We start from the raw sequence: 21,067 nt of genomic DNA, 5'->3' as shown, positions 1-21,067 counted from the left end.
TAACCCACAGAAAGACAAAAGAAATCAAAAGACAAATTTTATATTTTATTCTACCACCTTTTCTTTGGGCTACCACAAGAAATTGATTTAACAGATTTCTCTACTTGCTGACTTGGTTTGAGTTGCCCAGTGACAGTGAGTGATTTAATTTTTAAGATATGCTTTGTAATTATGACTGCTTTGTTTATTGGAAGCTTAGTGTCTGACTCGCAGGCAAACATATAAATCCCTCTGGGCTTGCTCCCAAGACTGCATTGCAGAATGCCAACAAAGCCCATGAAAAAGTCAACTGAAGAAGCCAACATCAAGCTGGTGTCTGCAATGCGAAGATCAGGCACAGAGAGAACATATACATTGGTACTTCTGGTTAGGGTTCAGGAGCTGAAGACTGAAAACCAAGATCTTAGAAGGTCCAAGAGAGATTTGTTAAGTAAAGTTTAGAGCTAAGAAGCATGTAACATACTGTGGGCCAGCTGGAAAGGGTAAACACAGATGTGATTTGCCAGCAGGTTTAGGAAGGACTTTTTGGATATATATACAAATTATGTTTTAAAAAGTAGATCCAGGTAAACTTATGATTATCCATATCAGAGTTGAGATTTAGGTTGCTAAGAAATACAGAAAGAAATTAATTGCCTTTCTGTTTGATTACGTTGCTTATTAGAGTAGGTTTGTAGGAAGACTTGGGAAGCGCCATCTCAAAATTATAGCTTATAACAAGCAAAAGAGACTGGAATTTACTTTCTTTTAGAATATTCCACTAAGGAGGTAGTTATGAGTTGGTGACATATCCATTTCTACTGTATAGATTTGAATAGTCATAATTATATCAAATACATTAACTTCTTAAAATTAAAAGTGGAAATAGAGAAAAAGTAATATTGATATTATGCAGGCCCCGATGACTCACTTAACTGGTGTAAAGCTCTTTAAAATACAATGTAAATTATATTTATATTGTATTACTATATTGATGTGTATTATGTAAGTATAGTATAATTTTAAAACTCAAAAGTCATGGGTTCCTTATAAAATTCCTGTTGATATATAAACCACACTATTTTGTCAGTATATATCACTTCTTCCCCCGAATTTTTTTAAAAAATGAATACATTTGGAATAGGTAGCTTTCTTCCTTTGTTATTTGTTCCTCTGCCCCAAGTTGTGACGTCCCAATGGCTATGAGAGGCAAAGAAATAAGGTTTAACTTCTTTGTGAAAGATCATAGAGCCTGGGACCCTCTTTAAGGAAACTGGGCAGACTGGTGGCCCCGGAGATTTCTTCAACAGTCCCCTGTCGCGGATTCTCCTTCCAGTATTCAGCAGTAGCAGACAGTGAGATTTGTGGCTGAGGGCCAATCCACAAGCCAACTCTTACCTACCTATGATTTGAGCAGTTAGAATGCAAGTCTGAATCAAAGGTCTAGCCTGGATTTTCTCTCCTTTTTACCTTTCAGCCTCAGGGACAATTACTTAACCATTTAGACTCAGCTTTTTAGAGACCAAGTGGTTAGATATTTGTCATCTTCAGTATATATTGAAGTATTTGCATTATTGCATTATCGAATTTGTATTATGATATATTAAAGAATAATATTTACTATCTATTAAAGTTTTATAATATATAAATGAATAATATAATGAAAAAACTAAGGTTTTTAAATTTTTTGGGGAATAAGAAACTTTTTGGCATGATTTATTGTTCTTATTTATAATTTCAATATTGTTTTCCTCTGCAGATTTTGTGTATATACTTTTCGTAGAGTTGTTATTTTAATTCACTGCTTGAGTTTGAAGGAAAGATAAAAGACAGAAGAGAAGGGTACTATGTTTTCACGATGTTTTGCTAATGATTGTAACAACCTTGGGCAGCACTTTATGTAACCAGCTGATTTGATTAATAAAAGGCTTGCAATAGAAACTGTCATTTACATTATAAATTTAAAGTTTTCTATGCCATAATTATATATTCCTAGTGTTCTTTGTTGGCAGCCTAGAAAGAAATGTCTTCTCAACCTTTTTAATAAAAACTGGGATTCTAAAGTATCCTGACCCCTTACCTTCAGTATCAAAGCATCACACTGGGCACAAAGAACAAAGACATGAGGTTGACATGCTCCTTGCCTTATCTCATGGTGGACACGTCCAAAGGAAAATCATCATGCCACGGGCACAAGCAAGCAAGTTTCTCTAGGGTAACCAACCTCAGTGTATCAAGACTCAGAACAGGGAGCAAATGAGTAGACTGAGCCCCTCCCTGGCTGGGATAAGTCTTACTCATTTTTGTATCACAGTTTCCCAAAATAGTACCCAGTACAAAGTAAATGCCAAAAGATATTTGTTCAATGATGTCATTCTAACTAGGATAGCTGGCGAAGGGCTTCATGCAGAAGATGAATTTATGATAGCGATTAAAAGCACAGAACAAGTTTTTGTTTTGTTTTAGATCTAAGGGGTACGTGTGCAGGTTTGTTACATGGATACGTTGCATAATGCTGGGGTTTGGGCTTCCATTGAACCCATCACCCAAACAGTAAACATAATACCCAATAGGTAATTTTTTAATCCTATCCCCCTTCCTTCCTCTCCCCTTTTGGAGTCCGCAGTATCTGTTGTTTCCATCTTTATGTCCATGTGTACTCATTGTTTCGTCCCCACTTAAAAGTGAGAGCATGCAATATTTGATTTTCTATTCAAGTGTTAATTCACTTAGGATAATGGCCTCCAGCTGCATTCAGGCTGCTGCAAAGAACATGATTTTATCCTTTTTATGGCATATAATATTCCATGGCGTATATGTACCACATGTTTTTTATCCAGCCCACTGTTGATGGGCACTTAGGTTGATTCCATGACTTTGCTATTGTGAATAAAAGAGAGCAGACTCTTGAGCCAGGCAGCCACAGTTTGAGTTCCAACTCCAGTGTTGACTATCTGGGTGATTCAGGGAGATATTCTTAGCCTCTTTGGTACTTAGTTTCCTCAGTATTAAAACAAGGATAATAATAGTACTTGTTTCATAGTGTTGTTGTGAGGATTAAATAAGTAAATATACTTAATGCACTTAAAACAGTACCTGATATGGTGAGTGACCAATCAATTATTAACTAAGATGATATTTGATTTGGAACTTGGAAGATAAATATGATGCAGACAGGAAGGGAAGGGGGCAGGAAGAGTATTTAAGTAGAGGGAGCAATGGCAATACAAGCCAGAGTGTAAAAATGCAAGTAGCTGGAGTGTTGAGTTTATGAACAATATAGATGAATTTAAAGTGAAATGTGCCAATAGATGTCTTCAGCATGACAAGCTCAGTTTTATTTGAAACCTTTTAAGAAAGCAAACATTTTCCTTAATGGAATTACTTAATGGAAATATTATAAGACTGTAGACAAAAAGCATTGTACACAAATACTTCACACTAGTTAGTAAATCTATTTTTCGTAGGGTATGATTTGGGAATTCTAAAACTAATTCATGTGTTACTAAGAATGAACAAATAAGATACTGTAAATAACGAGAGGCTGATTTCTCACTGTCTGAGAAAAAAGTTACAAATAAGGAAAGGAAGAAGGCTGGAATCTGGAATGAACCCTATGCTACTGGATTGAAATCACATGTATCAGTATGAACTGATAAATACACACACAGACACATACAAATATGGATAGATGTAGAAATGAATATAGATGTATGAGTATGTTTGTATTTGTAAATTAGCCCTGCCTGCTGGAAAGGCCTAGTTGCAGTTATTCTCCCAGTAGTAAAGAGCACACTCAGTGTCCAAATCTTGGCTTCTGAATACCATTCTCCAATAAAAATAGCCAGGGCCCCTTGGAGAAATGGTAAATTACCAAATGAGACAAGGAAGACAAGTCTGGAACATCTTGAGATGCCAGAAAATAAAGGAGTACTAAACAATGATGGCAGCATATTAAAAAGGCACAAGAAACAACCAGAAAGAGCTCCCAGTGGCCAAAACTGAAACAATTTTAGCAAAAAAAAAAAAAAAAAAAAAAAAATGTATATAAGTATTAGATTATATCTCATGGAATAAAATAATTATGAGTCCACACTGATTTAAATATATACTTGAATAAATAAATAACTTGGGGAGAAGAGATTACTCTTTTTAACAGAATTCCAGTCCATAAACAAAACAATATTATTGTTGTAGACAAGATACACCAACAGAGGCTAAAATCAGTGAGTGAAAGTTTGAAGAGAAACAGGATATTGCATAGTCTCATAGTATATCCCTAAATATATTTATTAACTATGAAAAAAAAAAGCAATGAGTAACTTTACAGTGCCAAAATCTGGCAGACACCAAAGTGATCAAAGTTAATGTCAGCAGTGATAAGATATGCCAATATCCTGTATCCCCTGATAGGATGCACTGAGAAGGGCATGACATCACTTCTGTGATTTTCTTGCCCAAAATGCATTTCCTGCATCTAATCGTGAGCAAACATCAGACACACCCAAACTGAGACATTCTGCAAAGTAATGACCAATACTTATCAAGAGTGTTAAGGTCATGAATGGCAGGAAGGACCTCAGGAACTGTCACAGATTGGAGGGGAGTAAGGAGACAGGTAAGCGAAAGGCAATATGGGATCCTAGGTTGGATCTTGGAACAGAAAAGAAACCTTAGTGGGAGAAAATGGAGAAATTTGAATAAGATGTGCAGTTTAGTTAATAATATTGTACCAATGTTAATTCTTGGTTTTAGTAATCACACTGTGGTTAAGTGAAGGGTTAACGTTAGGGGAAGCCACATGGAGTATGTGAAGTCTCAGTTCTGTCTGTATTTTTCTCTAACTGTAAAATTACTTCAAAATAAAAAGTTTTCTTTGTTTGTTTTGTTTTTGTTTTTAAAGACTGGTTAAGTGCAGTGGTGAAAAGTGGGGAAAGAGCAGAATAATGAGTTCAATTGATCTGTAACTGCCTATGAACAGTCAATTGAGATAACTGCTTTTGGATTAGCCAGAATAGTTTTTCTTAAGTCCTTAATTGCAATTCCTAAATTTCTTCCCACCTTTCTTTTTGATGCCACACCCCCTTCCCTTTTTGTTTTCCTATTTTACATCCTTTTTTTCCTTCTTTTTATCTTGTTTCTTTCCTTAGTTCAGAATGTAGTAGCTGGAGAGAGAGTTTCAGAGTTTTTGAACAACTCTCCTTAACCTTTTCCAAACCCCAAACTCTGGTCTTTGGTCCTATGTAGTAAGTAATTTTCATGAGGAACTAAAGTGATTATAACTTCATTCATGAACTTGACAGACTGCGAAGAATTTTTCATTGCCAAAGTAGATTTTATTATAAACTCTGAAGCAGAATTACTAGATTTCATAGATCCACATGGACATGGCTTGTCCAAAACTTGCTTTAGCAGTAGTTAAGAAAATATTTTTTTGCTAAATACTAGTAAAATTGATTCAGGTAAGAGAAAAACAAGTTCACAGGTGTGATAAAACTGTGATTTCTGTTCCAGAAAAGTGGTAACACAGAGCAGGTATTTATAGTCTGCTCATTTACTATTTTCAACATCTTTTTAAAATTTTTATTTATTTTTATTATTTTTCTTTTTTTGTGAGAGAGGGTCTCATTCTGTCTCCCAGGCTGGAGTGCAGTGGCACAAATATGGCTCACTGCAGCCTCAACCTCCTAGGCTCAAGCAGTCTTCCCACTTTAGCCTTTTGAGTTGCTGGGACCACAGTTGCGTGCCACCATGCCAGGCTAATCTTTCTATTTTTTGTAGAGACAGTCTCACTGTGTTTCCCAGGCTGGTCTTGAACTCCCAGGCTTTAGTAACCCTTCCACGTTGGCGCCTCAAAGTACTGGAATTACAGGCATGAGCCACTGTGCCTGGTCTGTTTTCAACATCTGAAGTATTGATCGCTTCTAGGAATAAAGACAAAGCAACATAACAGCACATTTTTATTAAAAGCATTGATTTTGAAAATGCTCAGACAGCGATGTCTGTCTTTCTTTTAGCTAATCTCCCTTGATGTTAAAGACATTGTTTGAATAAGTATCCTACACACAGATGTTAATGGTGTGTTAAATTATTACTAACACACTGTAGGGATAAAAGTGATTTTCCTGACTTTCAGGGAGCAAGAGTTCAGAACACAGCGAAGAATTTGGGAGTCAGAGACCGGACCCCACAGTCTGCACCAAGGTAAGTGCATCCCCTGCTCTGCCCTTGCCCGAAAGATTTGCCAGCATTTTCCCCGGCAGTGTCCCTCCGCTAATGCAACTGATCTAGGATGTGCCCCGTGTCGTACTGATTGTAATTACGGAGATTGCCCTTGAAACACCCAATGGCTAAGTGTGATTACACATAAATGCTCCCAGAAATAAATGGATATTATTCTATTTTGCAAGTTCTATCATGAATTCAAAAAGAAAAGCTCACACAGGCACTACTAAAATTTGAAATCCAGCTGTGCCAAACAACCAAAATGCCATTTTCATTTATACTTCTGTGACTGTACATGCTGTTCCTTCTAGCATGATTGCCTTCCCTATATGTGTTTGTATGGGAAACTCCTATTTCACTGCAAAACCTAGCTTAGATGTCATTTTCTCCTTGGAGTCTTGCTTGAGTTTCCTTCCTCTCTGTACTCCCTTAGCATCTTGTCATATTGACCTATGATAAACTTTATCATATCTTGTTGCAATATATTGTCACACGTTCCTTTGCCCAACCTGAATATAAGTTTTCTGGAGGCAGAGAATATTTCTTTGGATTTTATTTATTACTCATCATAGTAAACATCAAATATCTGAACAGATTTCAAGAATGTCTGAATGAAGAAATGAATGATTGAGATTTTTGTTTGTTATCTCAAATATTTACAGTTCACACAGCATCATAAGAAAGGACTCCCATTGACTTTAAAATAAAGGAACATAAATAATAGCCATCAGAGAAATGCTCTGGTTTTGATTTCCGTGGTGATGAGGGTAGGCAACCATCTATCTTGAAGGGGGGAAAAGCTAAATAATTTCTTTTACATTTGATTGCTTTTACACATTTGTATTTTAACAAAAAATAGGTTCTTCCAAACACTGCCACAGACAAAACACTATTTCTCTTCACAGAGCAGTTACCAGAGTGGGAATGATGGCTGCAGCATTTGTGAAGTAATATTTCATTCTGAAAAACCACGTGGGTAGTGAAAGTGCTTTCAAAGGGAAAACATACTTTCCCCCTGAAAATGGATGGAGCACTCATGTTTTAATTGCACTTATTTTTAGTGCTGACTCCTAACTCTATTTAATCCAGAAGTTTTGTTAATGTCGTCTTTCACAGTTGATTAGGTTAGAATCTAAGGCTTTATATTGCTAAAGGATTATTTTTACATACGCATTCTCCATCCAGCACCTTGGGAGGCATGGTATATTTGGATAATAGACCCAGTGAAGTGTTAAAATTCCAATAAGAAAACAAGATCATGGCTCAGCAAGGTGTTCTTAGCTAGACCTATAAACACTAATAAACAGTGGGGTGGGGATCAGACTTCAGCACCCTGATCAATAAACCAATATGCAAGCTGAACACAAGAAAAGAAACCAATGAACTTGCTTTTTTTTTTTTTTCTTTATTGGGTGATGTTAAAAACACTTGAAACGAAACGCAATAAAATGAGCCAGCCATAAAGTTGACATTATCTACAAGGGAGTAATAGGCCTGAGAGAGAAAGCAAGAGTAATTTTTAAAATTTATTTTATTTATTCTTTCATTCATTCTGCAAATATTTATTGAGGACCTCAGAAATGCAAAGCACTCTGCTATGCCCCAAGGAGAGTATAAACCTGAATTAGAAATAGCCCTGGCCCTCAAACAGTTTTCAGTTAAAAAGATGAGGTGAAGAAGGCATAATTACAAGGAAAGGTAGAAAACAGGAATCACCCTGTGGAGGGTGCAGAGAGAATGCCAAGGAGCACAGAGGGGCTGGGATCTCTCCCAGCTGAGAACCTGGACTCCAGTCCCAAAGACAGTGAGTTGAAGAACACATTTGGCAGTCAAGGTAAGGCCATCCATGGGCAAAGCTGGGATAGTATTTCTGGAAACATCTTCATGGAGCTGAAGTTTGCTATCTCTGTCTGAGATACTATTTGATTCAAATCCTCAACCCATCCTTATCAGAGTTTTCCTCTTACCATCCTCTTGAGTTTTAAAAAATTTACTCAGAGCATATATATTGAATTTCTGCTGTGTGTCTATAGGTGTCAGGCCCCTTGCTAAAAGCTGGAGGACTAAAGACATAGTGTCCTCCACCAGTTGTTGAAGTGTAGTAGAGTAACAATGGAATAGAATGAAAATAGTACACAGTGTGTGATGGAAATAGGCATAGATTGTCATGAGAACACAGAGAAGGGACATAATGCAGTCTAAGGACAGAGAGAAGAGGTCACAGAATACTCCTGGGCCTGTCAGCATTGTAATGCCTGTCCCATACTGGGGATGCAATAGTACCAAGGACCACAGAAGAAGTGATGTTTTGAGAACTATGCCTAGACCTCAATGACTGGTGGTTGAATGTGATTCAAGTATGATGTGAAGTGAGACTGGAGATATAGGCCAGAGCCAGATCAGAGAGACTTGTAGGAGTACAGAAGAGTTTTGATTTTAACTTGAAGACAATAGGGAGGCATGCATTAGCAATCTTCTTATCTGGATGATTTGAATTTTAGAATTTATCTCTGGCAACATCAGGAGGGCCCATTTGAGGACAGCTAAGACTGAAGCAGGAGCTTAAAAAAAAGTACGGTAGTATTGAGACCAAGTTGAGAGGATGGGTTAGAGAGATGTTTAGAAGACAGAATCAATAGTCTTTGGACACCAATTGGATAAAGGAGTTTAGGGAAAGAGAAGATTCTAGGATGACCACCAAATCTTTGGCTTGGATAATGAGGTGCTGGTGGTTCTTTCCTCTGAGACAGTGGGTGCAGAAGGGAAGCACACGCACAGGGAGGAGATGGGGAGCTCAGCTTGGTAGTACTGAGATTGAGCATCAATCGTCATCCCTGGAGAGGACATTGTGGACAGTGGAATACACTGGTCAAAAGCCAAGGAGAAAAGAATAGGTGGCACTATAGTCCTATGAGCCTTCGATATTTAGGAGGTAGGTGAAGACACAGAAATCAATTTCGTTACCACAATGTATGGGTAAGAGAGATGAGAGGAGGTCAGGACACCCTCAGGGGTTGTCAGCACTGAAGAGAAAGCAGAGGAAGCGGGGCTACAGAATCTAAAGTGAGCTATGGACTGGAGATGGTTGTTCTGGAATTCAAAAAGGAGCAATCAGCCATAGTCACACTACTGGGAGAGTGAATATAATAATTTAGGAAATCAGAAAGCTAGAAAGCAGAGTATCAGAGTTTAATAATTCTGAGGTAGGTAAAGCCTGCTCTGGGGAGGGATGTTTCTTGGACACCCTTGGCTCCAATGCATTTTGCATCCTCCCCTTTAGCAATCTGTGACTAAAAGATGTGTCCAGAACTGCTTTTGGCATTGGGGTATTAAGATGGATGAGAAACACTTCATGCACTCAAAGAGCTTGCAGCCTAGTAGAATACAAAGACAAAATAAATTTAGAGAATCAAGTGAATGGGTATTGTGATAGGATAGAATGGGTATGTGAGGAGGGAGTACAAAGGACCTTCCCCCTCCCAGTTTCATACATTGGCTCTTCAGGGCAATAAGCCCCTCTTCCTCAGGAGCCAAATATTACATTCCAGATGTCGAACTGCACATCCAGCACACTGGCTTTATTCACAAAATAAAGTTTTTGTTATGTCACAAAATCTGCAACTCTTGTGCTATGAAAACCTGATTTTCTTTAGTTGCTTAATCAGGAGGGGGCATTCTATGGTGGTTAAAAGTGAAAAAAATTGGCCGAGCACGGTGGGTCATATGTGTAATCCCTGCACTTTGGGAGGCTGAGGTGAGAGGATTGCTTGATACTGGGAGTTCAAGACCAGCCTGGGCAACAAAGCAAGACCCTGTCTTTACATAAAATAAAAAATAAAAAATGGCCGGGTGCAGTGGCTCACGCCTGCAATCCCAGCACTTTGGGAGGCCGAGGCAGGCGGATCATGTGGTCAGGAGATCAAGACCATCCTGGCTAACATGGTGAAACCCCATCTCTACTAAAAATATAAAAAAAATTAGCTGGGCATGGTGGCATGCTCCTGTAGTCCCAGCTACTCGGGAGGCTGAGACAGGAGAATCTCCTGAACCCAGGAGGTGGAGGTTGCAGTAAGCCGAGACTGCACCACTGCACTCCAGCCTGGACGACAGAGCGAGACTCCGTCTCTAAATAAATAAATAAATAAATAAATAAATAAATAAATAAATAAGCTGGGCTGTTGGCCTGTGGTCCCACCTACTCAGGAGACAGATGGAAAGATAGCTTGAGCCTAGGAGGTTGAGGCTGCAGTGAGCTATGGTCGTACCACTGCACTCCAGCCTGGGAGACAGAGTGAGACCTTGTCTCTTTAAAAAAAAAAAAAAAAAAGAAAGAAAAAAATGAAACAAAAAATGGCTATGTGACCTTATTTAGTCAGGAGTTTTTTCCTGAGACTCAGTTTTCTCATTTGTGAGATGGGGAGAATTGCCTTGGGACAGAATATGATTGATGCTTTAACCTTGAAAGAGGTGTTTACTTTGTGGTCTCCTTTCACATAACTTTTATTGTTGCTATGTAGAAAGGTGAAAGGCACCATCTATAGCATGAAGTTGGAAAGTTCTGCTCTTGGCAGATTTGCATTTGGTCAGGAAATTTGGGCTACCTAAGCTCAAACAAGAATAGGAGAAAGAAGGCCAAAACCAAACCTTTTTCGTGCAGGGCCACTGATGTGAGTGGAATGAGTATACAAAAGGGCCCCAAATGATGGGCAGACCAAGGCCTCACACTGCCCAACAATTTATCTGCCAAAAAATAAATGCTTCAGTGCAGGATGAGAGTCCAACTCTCACCTATTACATTTCACTTAGAAACTTCATCTGCCTGTTCTAAATTCCCAAAGCTCTGCAATTTCCATTCCAAATGTGTTTGAACTCAAATAACCCCGAGTCACTTCCAAGAAGCCTCACAGAAGCTGAATCTGCCCAGTTCCACAATACCCAGAGCTATTATTTCATTAGGTGATCACAGGGAGTAGCCTTTTCTTCCATTTGCAAGGCAGACATTTCAAAGACTCGTCTACCCAGTGCTATTAGTTACATTACGTGGAAACGTGCTGAGCAAGGTAATGGAATGTGATGGCTCAGCCCAGATCTCATGGGGCAGGACATTCGCCACCCATCTTCCCATTCCTGTCCTACGTGACTAAGCCCATTGTGCCTTTTCAGTCATTAGGCAGCACTGTCAGGGAAATAAGAGGAAGGAAATTAAGAAGAAAAAGAGCCTTCTTATTCTTTCATTATCCCAGCCCTGGGAATGCAATTTGAAGTAACACCATATTCTTCAGCTGCAAAAGAACCTTTGAAGTACATCGGGTCAATTGAATGTATTCTTTTCTCTGGGAAGGATGAAATAAGCTTCTTCTGATGTGAGATGTCTTTATTTCAGTATTCGCCTCTTGCATGGAGATAACATGTAGCGCATCAACCACCTTCCGGACTTGAAATACGTTTTGCAAACCTCCAAAGTCAATAGCTTCTTCTACATGTTCTCATACTAGGAAAGCTCATTTTGTTAACCAGGAATTATAACTCAATATTAAATCTTGCTCATTCTTCTCCTTTGATCTATAATTAGCATGGGATTAAATGTCAAAGGGAGAGGAAATTTATAATTTGCTAAATTGATCAACAACATTGAAGCTGTTTTCAATTTAGTCGGTAAAAGGGATTGAATCACCACAGCTAGTCCTGGGTTGTAGTGCTTTTATGAAAAGATGCCAAGTGGAAATCTGCAGCTTATATTTTGACATCATTAGTCCAAGCTCTGCAGTGGGACCAGTGTGGCCATGGGTGCTGTTTAGAGAACAGGCATAGTCCAATCCAGCATTTTAGTTCAGCCAATCAATCTCTCAGGATATGCTGTAAGTAATGCATATGGCCTTGAGATCACTAGGGCTATCAAGCAGCTATTATGTTCCCTTTTACTTTGGTTCTGCCGTTATCATTTAACCACTCAGGAGAATGTGGAGCACCAGAACTTGTGTGACCCTAGTTAAACCCCCTGAGTTTTCCTTGAATGCTGCATAGTCTTGAACAACTAGACCTGGGCTGCAGTGGGAAGCATTTCCAGGCATCTCCATGGTTTAAGTGGATCCTTGACCCACTTGGAGAGCCCACAGTCGGGTGAGTGGGCCCTGGGCAGAGCTGGGTAATTTATCCTTAGGAAACTCTAGCCAATTGTGCCTTTGAGATTTAGGTCTCAGGAATCTTGCCATGTCAGCCTATCCACAGCCAACTGCCTGCACTCTGAGGATAGTACAAAATGAAGCACATTTCTAAAACAAGTCAGAAAATCAGTAGACCCCTATGAGATAGGTGCCATCTTGCTACAAAATAATCATGATAGACATGATGGTAATTATCATAATAATATCATTTCCTGGAATCCAGAGAGTAAGCTTTACCACAAGTGTGGTGAACAGCCTGGGCGGTTGGCACTGGAGAAAAAGCAGCAGGTTTAAAAAATTCAGGATTGCTTCATCCACAGCCATCAAGCTATGCAGAGGGGCACTGGTGTTTTCTAAATCATAGAATCTAATCTTTGGAGTTTGCTAATTCATATGCTATTTTTAGTGAAATAGACAATCCGATCATGACTCACGAAACAATAAATTATCATCAATGTATTTGTTCTACCAATAAAGACACCTCATGTAATGGTAATACACTAAGTCACTGTCAAACTTTACCATGCCTTTTCTAGGCTGTACAAGCTGTGCGAGCCGCCTCCCCCAGCTGGAGAAGAATGAAAAGAATTCGCAAGAAACCAGGCAGGCAGAAGCTCCTGAATGCTGGACTAGACAAACTACATGCTGGCTAAACATTCTCCACTGAAGATAAATCAATGCTTTTTTTTTTTTTTTCTGTAAATCTTTCTTCCCATTGCAAACAAGTAGTGTTCAGTTTATACTTGGATATTTATGCTGGAAATGGATAGAAGTTCAATCAGACAGTTCAGCTTCACGAACTGATGTCTCTCTGTATTGACATTAAGTATTCACTTTTAGAGTAAAATCCATCCCTGGGACATAAAGAAAAAAATATTAGAGATTTAAAAATTAACCACCATGCCTCCTCTCCCATTCATTACAATTGTTTTACTATGTTTGTTTTCATCTTTTCCAAGTGGACACATGTAATAATGGAGAGCTCCTCTTGAAGAAGGCCATTATTGAAGAAACCTGGCGACATCTTGCAACTCATCATGAGAAATGTTAAGGACAATATAGACTGTGTGGTATATATTTTCAGTCCCCCATTTGCAAGAGAGAAAGTCATTAATGTGTAAAAGGTGGAAAAGCATGCTTTACTCTTTCTCCTAAGGGCTTATTTCTTATTAGAGGGGAAGAAAGCTGACTAAGGCCTCCAGCAGGACTCACTTTCTTCTAGCTGCCTTTGGGCATCCTTTATTCTTGTGGACAGCTCTAGCAAATCAATGCTATTTTTGATGTCTGCAATGGGCATGGCTTCCTTGGGCCATGAATACTGGGTGCTGTGCCATAATGGCCCTGGGGATCAGGGAAGTGCCCTGGGGGTCAGGGAGGGGAACCAGGATGAAGAAGGGGACTGTAAGCCTATTTTAAAACTAAACCTTTAAGTTAGATACCTAAAACTCTTAATTTTATGAAGGCTCTCATATGAGAGGTCAGACTCTTCAAAGAATACACCATCATGAGAATTTTTCTGTTAAGATATATGTATAAGATATGAAAATAAGGCTTTATTTGTACTTTAAAAGGACCATTAGGGGACTTTGTAATTTATGGATGCACAAGGTGTATTCTCTCCTTATTCTAAAGTATATGTAATGTTTGTCATTTCTACATTGATGCAATAACATTGTTTTTAGCATAGTAAATACAGTAATATTTATTTTAAATCCATAATTTTCAAACAAAACACTCATGATTGTGATAATTATATGGGTTTACGCTAATTTAGTATGTGAAATGCTTTTCATATCTAAAGTATGTGCAAACTATTATTAATTTTTTTTTTATTTTTTGAAACTGAGTCTCACTCTGTTACCCAGACTGGAGTGCGGTGGTGCAATCTTGGCTCACTGCAACCTCCACCTCCTGGGTTCAAGCCATTCTCTTGCCTCAGCCTCCCAGGAGCTGGGACTACAAGCGTGCACCACCATGCTCGGCTAATTTTTGTATTTTTAGTAGAGACATATTTTCACCATGTTGGCCAGGCTGGTCTTGAACTCCTGACATCAAGTGATCCGCCCACCTCAGCCTCCCAAAGTGCTAGAATTACAGGCATGAGCCGCTGCTCCCGGCCCATTATTAAATTTTAATTTATGAAATTTGATCATGGTTTTCAAACTATTATTAAAACCTTTATCATTAACCATTATGTATTGAATAACAAAAATACCATGTTACATGTGTAGGCAATATGTGTATACTACTAGGTAAGGTAATAATAATTGCTATTTGGCACAGAAGCTCTAGAGACTTTTGTGAGAAGTCCATATACAATGAAAAACAAGGAACCTAACATCAGAGTTTTCAAGAAAAAGTTGAACATTTTGAATTTAATAAAGATATCTTTACATAAATAACCTTCAAGGATTTAACATTCATAGGGCTAATGAGAGAACACAGCTGATTAGCTAGCAAGTCCTTTCATATTGTCATGACTGTTTTCTCATCACCATCCTGGAAGCAGTAATCCTCATTAGAGGCATGCAAGGGTCATTAAAATGATTTCAGTTGTACTTTGCCATATTTCATGGGGCAAATTATCAGCTATATTGTGGTATTTATAAGCTAACATATTTTATATTTTTAAGGATCTACTTTCTTCATAATAGAATGTGCTTCATATTATTTTTAGGGTTAAACATAAGTGTGTCGTCTATCATGCTTGGTACTTACTAAATGCTCAAAAATAAGTAATGGTTTATATTAACATCAGTCACTATAACTTCTGATCGTAATAAAAATTGTAGCTAACACTTATTAAGGGATTACTACATGCCCAGTAATACCTCCAAATGCTTTGCCTGTATTCTGTTGTTATTGCTTCACTTAATCCTCATAATAATGACGTGACATGGTACTCTTTTTATCGCGCCCATTTTTAGAGTTGAGGAACCAAAGTAAAGAATAGCCCAGTGACTTGCACAAAGTCACATGATTGACAAGGGGTAGAACCAAAATTTGAACCCAGGAAGTCTGCCTTCTTAATGCATTATGCTACTTTTCCTTATCAATATAAGAACTATTGTAATATTACGACGATTTGTAAGTAAATTTGGAGTTATGCGGCATGTGTTGTCATTAAATTATACATCTTGTATTAAAAAATGGTGAATGGAAATATGTGAATGCTTTAATTATATGAAAATTATAGTGTTTCCTGGACATTTAACAACTCTGGATGCACATTTTGAGGTAACTCAACAGTGTTGCAATCTGAAAAACTGTTTTGTATCATATTCCTCCTCATCAAAAATAACAGTTTTAGATAGTACATCGCATAAAACTTTATTATAATTCCAACACAGTGGTAAGAGTAAAAAACATACCTAATGGATGAATGAATAATGACAATTTTTTCAATGCCATATGTACCTCCATGTGACATTGGGCATTAAGTGGCCTTGAGGTTTTAGGATATGTTTACCTTAATGCTACATGCTCCTCTATAACCAGTGCACCTTCAAATACTGCTAAAACCTGCTAACTTCTTCCAGGTTCTGAGCATGGACAACTCCCACTGCCCCCCAACCTAAAAGGGAAGGTCATGCATAGAAAGTTTGGATCTTAACTTAGAGCCTGACTCAAAAATAATTGTGAACTAAAAATTCATAGTCAATACTTCTTAAGCATTCTATTATCTCCTATAATTTTTTCTAATATTAATTCCAAATATTACAAAATTTAATGTGATATTAAAGTATGAAAAATTTGAGATTAGAATTTTACATATATTTCCATTCCTATTTAAAGAGAGAAAATGGGGAGAGAATTTCTGTGCTAGTTTTACTTATATTGGATATATAATATTGAATTTATAGTATAAGCTTTATTTTATCAATTTGCAAATCTGAAGTCTCATACTGTTTTCTATCTCTTTAAAACACATTCTTCTGGTGGCTTGGATTCACTGTGCATTCATTGGCCACTCTTCTTGCAGCAAATTTTAAATCAATTTAAAATTAGGTAAACTTTTTATGATACTATAATATATATGACATTGAAATGACATTGGTTCTGAGTCTATTAATTTAAATTTTGGGATCATTACATTCAGAATGAAATGAAATTGACCTTGACACTAACTTTGAGAACCAAAAAAATGAATGGGTAAACAAAGCCTAAGGGTCATGTTAATTAATTTAACAAAACAAACTATTTTCAGTCCTTTGGGCTTGTACATTTTATAGACAAAATTAGTATTTATTGATTTGGAAGTGTTCAATTGAGAGTAAATGACTCTGTGTTTTGAAATTAATACCTTTGCATTAAAAATACTAAAGTATTATTTTGTTAGTTCAAGTAGATCTTTTCCTGTGTAGCATGATTTGATGCAGAGCAGTGGGTATATTTTTATTCACTTATACTTCTGAAAAGCCATAATATTGAAATTTAAAATGAATAGTCTTACTTTAAGGTCACTTTTACTTTACATTTTACTTTAAAGGTCGTTTTTAGACTTTATGCGCTAGTGGTATTGAAACTAACCTTTAATATTTGACTAAATTGCTTGTGAAGTTTTGGAAACTATGTTTAATTTTTAAAGACATTGTTATGTGAATTATCTTACTAAATTATCGCTTAAGAACTCTCTCATAGCAGTAATTTCATTAACACATATATATACTAACCAATTTGCTAAATGAATTGTCGGTTGTCCTGCTTAAGTACTAGGGCCAAGCTTTGAAATGACTTAAAGTGATCTGAATTTTGATTGAGAAAAATAATCTGTCTTCTATCGAATGTTTGAACTTTTAGTGATGAGCCTCAGCAAAGTTTCACCCTGCATGAAGAAGAACAGGTGGGGGAAAATTACAAGAGGGGTCTGTACCAAAAATGGCCCCAGGATATTCCATTGAACAAATATTGACCATTATCTTCCTAGGTGCTACAACTCCATACTAGTCATTACAGTTAGTCTTTGGTTTCACAAAAATGTTACTGCTTCAAAGGCTTGGCATTAACGGTGATGTCAGCATTCATACTGCCAACAATCTGCTGGTCATACATGGAAGACTGTTAAAGTGTGGTCTGTGCATCATTGAGCAGTTGTTATGTAGACACAAGGCCTGCTTCACTCAGGATAGCTTGCTCCTCTCACTGAGAAGAGATACCTGAAGTCTACTAAGTCTACTAAATGAGATATATATGTGTATGTATATGCCTATATATATTATTATATTTACTAGTGTTTGTGATAATGTTATAAAAATTAATAAGATTGTTTTGTTTTGTGTGAATGTACGACAAATCGAGTTGTTCAATGTATTGAATGAATGTCTTACCATAAGCATCAGAGCTGTCCAACCATGTGTAAATGTACCTGGTCTTTTGATCACTGACACTACTTGCTGTTCAATCTGGAATCAACTGACCTGGTTCTGCCATTGAGAAATAACTAATTTAGAACAAAATTGTTAAATTTTAAAATTGCATTTCTACTAGAAATAGCTTTGGAGAGTTAATTTTAGGTGCGAATAACAGGATAAATGCTATCTGATCAAGCATTCATCCGAAAAATGTTTTTGAGAATTCACTTTGTGCAAGGCACAGCCATTGGGGCTGGTATATGGGTGGACATGTTTGATTTGAAAACCTTCGTGGTGTCTCTGTGTGTTATTGATCATCTGTGTCTTTTGCTTAAAATGGCATTATTTGTAACACAAACCTAATATCATATATACAAATATACTGTATGTAGCCAAGAACACTAAATTGGTAAGACGCTTTAGAAAATATACATTTGAATTTGAATATCTAATGCCTCAAGCAAATTTATTAGAGTTTCAGATGAATATATATTTTTGTAACTGGCAAGTAAATGAGTAGAACAGAGCTTTTTGCCTAAAAATATTTTTATAAATACTCATTTACATAGTATTCATTATTTTAAATGACAAAATATCAAATTGGTTCTATAAATAGTAATTGTTTTGAATATATCCATACTTAACATCATATGAAATCCAAAATTTAATGATAAATTTCATCTGGATGTGTTATTATAAAAGTCATCTTTTTTCCTTTGTAAAATATCCATGTAACATAGCTTCCATTACTCCATATTTTACGTATGGTTAAAATTATCAAAGTGCATTATGTATTTTATATTGTTTATTTTTGTCTGCATGAAAGATTGGAATAGTAACCATGTATGATAAATGTTAATAATAATAAAGTGAAATGTAGTATGACCAATTCAGCTTCTTTCCATTTAAACTTAATTCCTATTATGTTCTTACCTATTTGGAGGACAAAAACCGTTAAACACAGATTTTCACCCTTCAAGCATTCGCAAGCTCGATAGAAGAAACTTGACACACGTATGAAACAAATTCTACAAATATGAGCTGGAGGGACAGTAACTGCTAGGAAGAAATGAGAGAGAAGCTTAATATGGGCCACGGCATAGGAAAACTTCACGAGAGAAAAGAGACTTACACTGTCCCCTGAATTAACTAGCCAACCTATCAAGGTTTATTTAGTACTTATTAATATCAGCCACTATCCTAGTTGCTAACGGTATACAAATGCACATAATTCCCAAACTCTAGGGTTATAGAGGGTGGTATATTTAAGATGATTAATGCAGTACACAATCCAAAATGGCAACTACCAAGACAAAGCAGTGGACACTAATGCAAAATGAGAGAGAAGGCAATGAGAGACACGGACTATAGAATTCAAAAAATTTAGATTCAATCCAACATCTCTTTATGGAACATCTACAGATTACTTGTCATGCACTGAACTAAGATGGATATTTAGTATTTAGGAACACATGTATAGTCATTACCTTTATGAAATTTACAGTCTAAATGAGGAAAACATTGATTCAAAAAAAAAACTACAAAAATGATGAGAGAAGCCTGGGTCAGGAAAGGTCATCAGCATTCAAGATGAGTAAGATTAAGCAACAGAAGAAGGGAACAGCAACCTTGTTAACAAAAACAGGATGAATACATGCACTGAGATGAAAAAGCACCAGATATTTTGGTGGGATGGTGAGTGGCTCAGTCCGGACAGATGATAAAGATCAGTGGATGTGCTTAGAAAGAGACATGGATAGAAAATACAGCTGGATCTGGAATGCCAGGCTAAGAAGTCAGGACACTGGACATTATGAGCATTCAAAAAATGAGATAAATAGTTGATAATAATGATAAAAATTATGAAATCCAAGTGGGGAGTTTGTATACATTGTTGATTGTGCAGGCTACTTCAAAAAAGTCAAATCAAATAATAATTGGAGGAAACCAAAATCAATAACTGGTTTTACTTTTTGGAGATTGCTGGTATACTTCGAGATTGCAGATTTAATACCGTAATATGAGTGAGAAAATAGAATCAGCAGGTGTAGCTTATTTATTTCAGAACAGCATTCCAGACATTTATGTTCCAGAGTTGTTATTCAGTGAGATACACACACACATACACACACACACACATACCCCATACAAGTATTTTGTGGTGAAATGAGTTTAAGAAACACAGAATCAAGCAGGTTTCTCTATTATAGGACTTTTCCAACCTGCTAATGTACTAATAACCATGGTGACTTTGGAGGACAATGATGGTATGCAATGTTTCCCAAACGCACTAGAATATAGGACGTGTTTTATGGAAGATTTGTTATCATTTCCTTGGAATACAAATATTCATTAAAGCACAATATGGGAAAACTATTCTAGAAACTGCATAACATGAAGAAAAAAGTAGTAAGCACGTTGATAGATGGTGGGGTCTTTACCTGATGGAGGTGCCATTTGGGCTTAAAGGAAGAAGTGACAAATACTTGCATAAATGAACAGTAACAGTGAAATAGAATTAAAAGCAGATTGTGATACTGTAATTTTTATTCTCTCACCATTCATCTAGGTCCAGGGTATTAGAGGCCATAAAAAGCATATTCCATAGAAAAATGGAAATGTTTCCTCTCCTTTTTAATCACTTCAGCCTTCTAATATGATGACATATTGGATTAGAAGACACTTTATTATGTCAAAACTTGGCTCCAATTTACCATGATTTCTGGACTAAATTTGTAAGGCTTGATGGCCATGACCAGGCTGTCATGAGTTAGACAACTTGAAGGTAAAAGACTGATTTTTCTTCACAAAAAGTATTAAAAAGATATATGCTAAGTGTGGAGTTTTCTAGCCTGACACTGGTTGGGCATTTTAAGATGATCTGAATGCAGTGTTATAAACAGCTCATTGATTTCTCGAAGCCAGTTGATGATATGGACCTCCAGGTCTGGAAAGGTATTTGTCTCACCTAGGGTCAGCCTCAAGATTCCTTGAGATAGGACATTTCCAGATTGAAATGTGGACCCATTTGCTATTAATCAAAAGTGAATATATGGGAGGAAGTTTCAGTACAAGACTCTCTAGATATTCATCAAGTCAGAGGCTTCTTAGACTCGCTGCCCTTGACTCACTATGTTGCTCTCATTCAGAAGAGGCCTGTGAACTCTTTGCCAGAAAGTGATAAAATAAATTATTCCAGAGCTGTGTGCTCCGAGAAAGAAGGCAGTGATCATCACATGATATAAGAGAGTGTTCTGTTTAGGGCACTTTAATTCAGAGGGATGAAGACAAGTGAGGATATAAATAATGGTCAGAGAATGACTAAGGACATGCAGGAATTGATTGCCA

General features: G+C 37.0%; 1 protein-coding gene across 1 annotated transcript in view; it reads left to right on the top strand.

The window, feature by feature from the left end:
* Window positions 1-18,608, top strand: part of PREX2 (phosphatidylinositol-3,4,5-trisphosphate dependent Rac exchange factor 2) — a 285,220-nt gene extending 266,612 nt beyond the window's left edge. The window contains exons 39-40 of the mRNA XM_019032811.4: window positions 6,116-6,183; window positions 12,905-18,608. Coding sequence (XP_018888356.4) covers window positions 6,116-6,183; window positions 12,905-12,950 — 114 coding nt within the window. The 3' untranslated portion in view covers window positions 12,951-18,608. The remainder of the gene's footprint in view (window positions 1-6,115; window positions 6,184-12,904) is intronic.
* The last annotated feature ends 2,459 nt before the right edge of the window (window positions 18,609-21,067 follow it).

Source organism: Gorilla gorilla, chromosome 7 (assembly GCF_029281585.2).
Source record: "Gorilla gorilla gorilla isolate KB3781 chromosome 7, NHGRI_mGorGor1-v2.1_pri, whole genome shotgun sequence".
Classification (NCBI taxonomy): domain Eukaryota; kingdom Metazoa; phylum Chordata; class Mammalia; order Primates; family Hominidae; genus Gorilla; species Gorilla gorilla.
The sequence above is the reverse complement of the archived record's forward strand: the minus strand, read 5'-3'. Positions and strand labels throughout refer to the sequence as shown.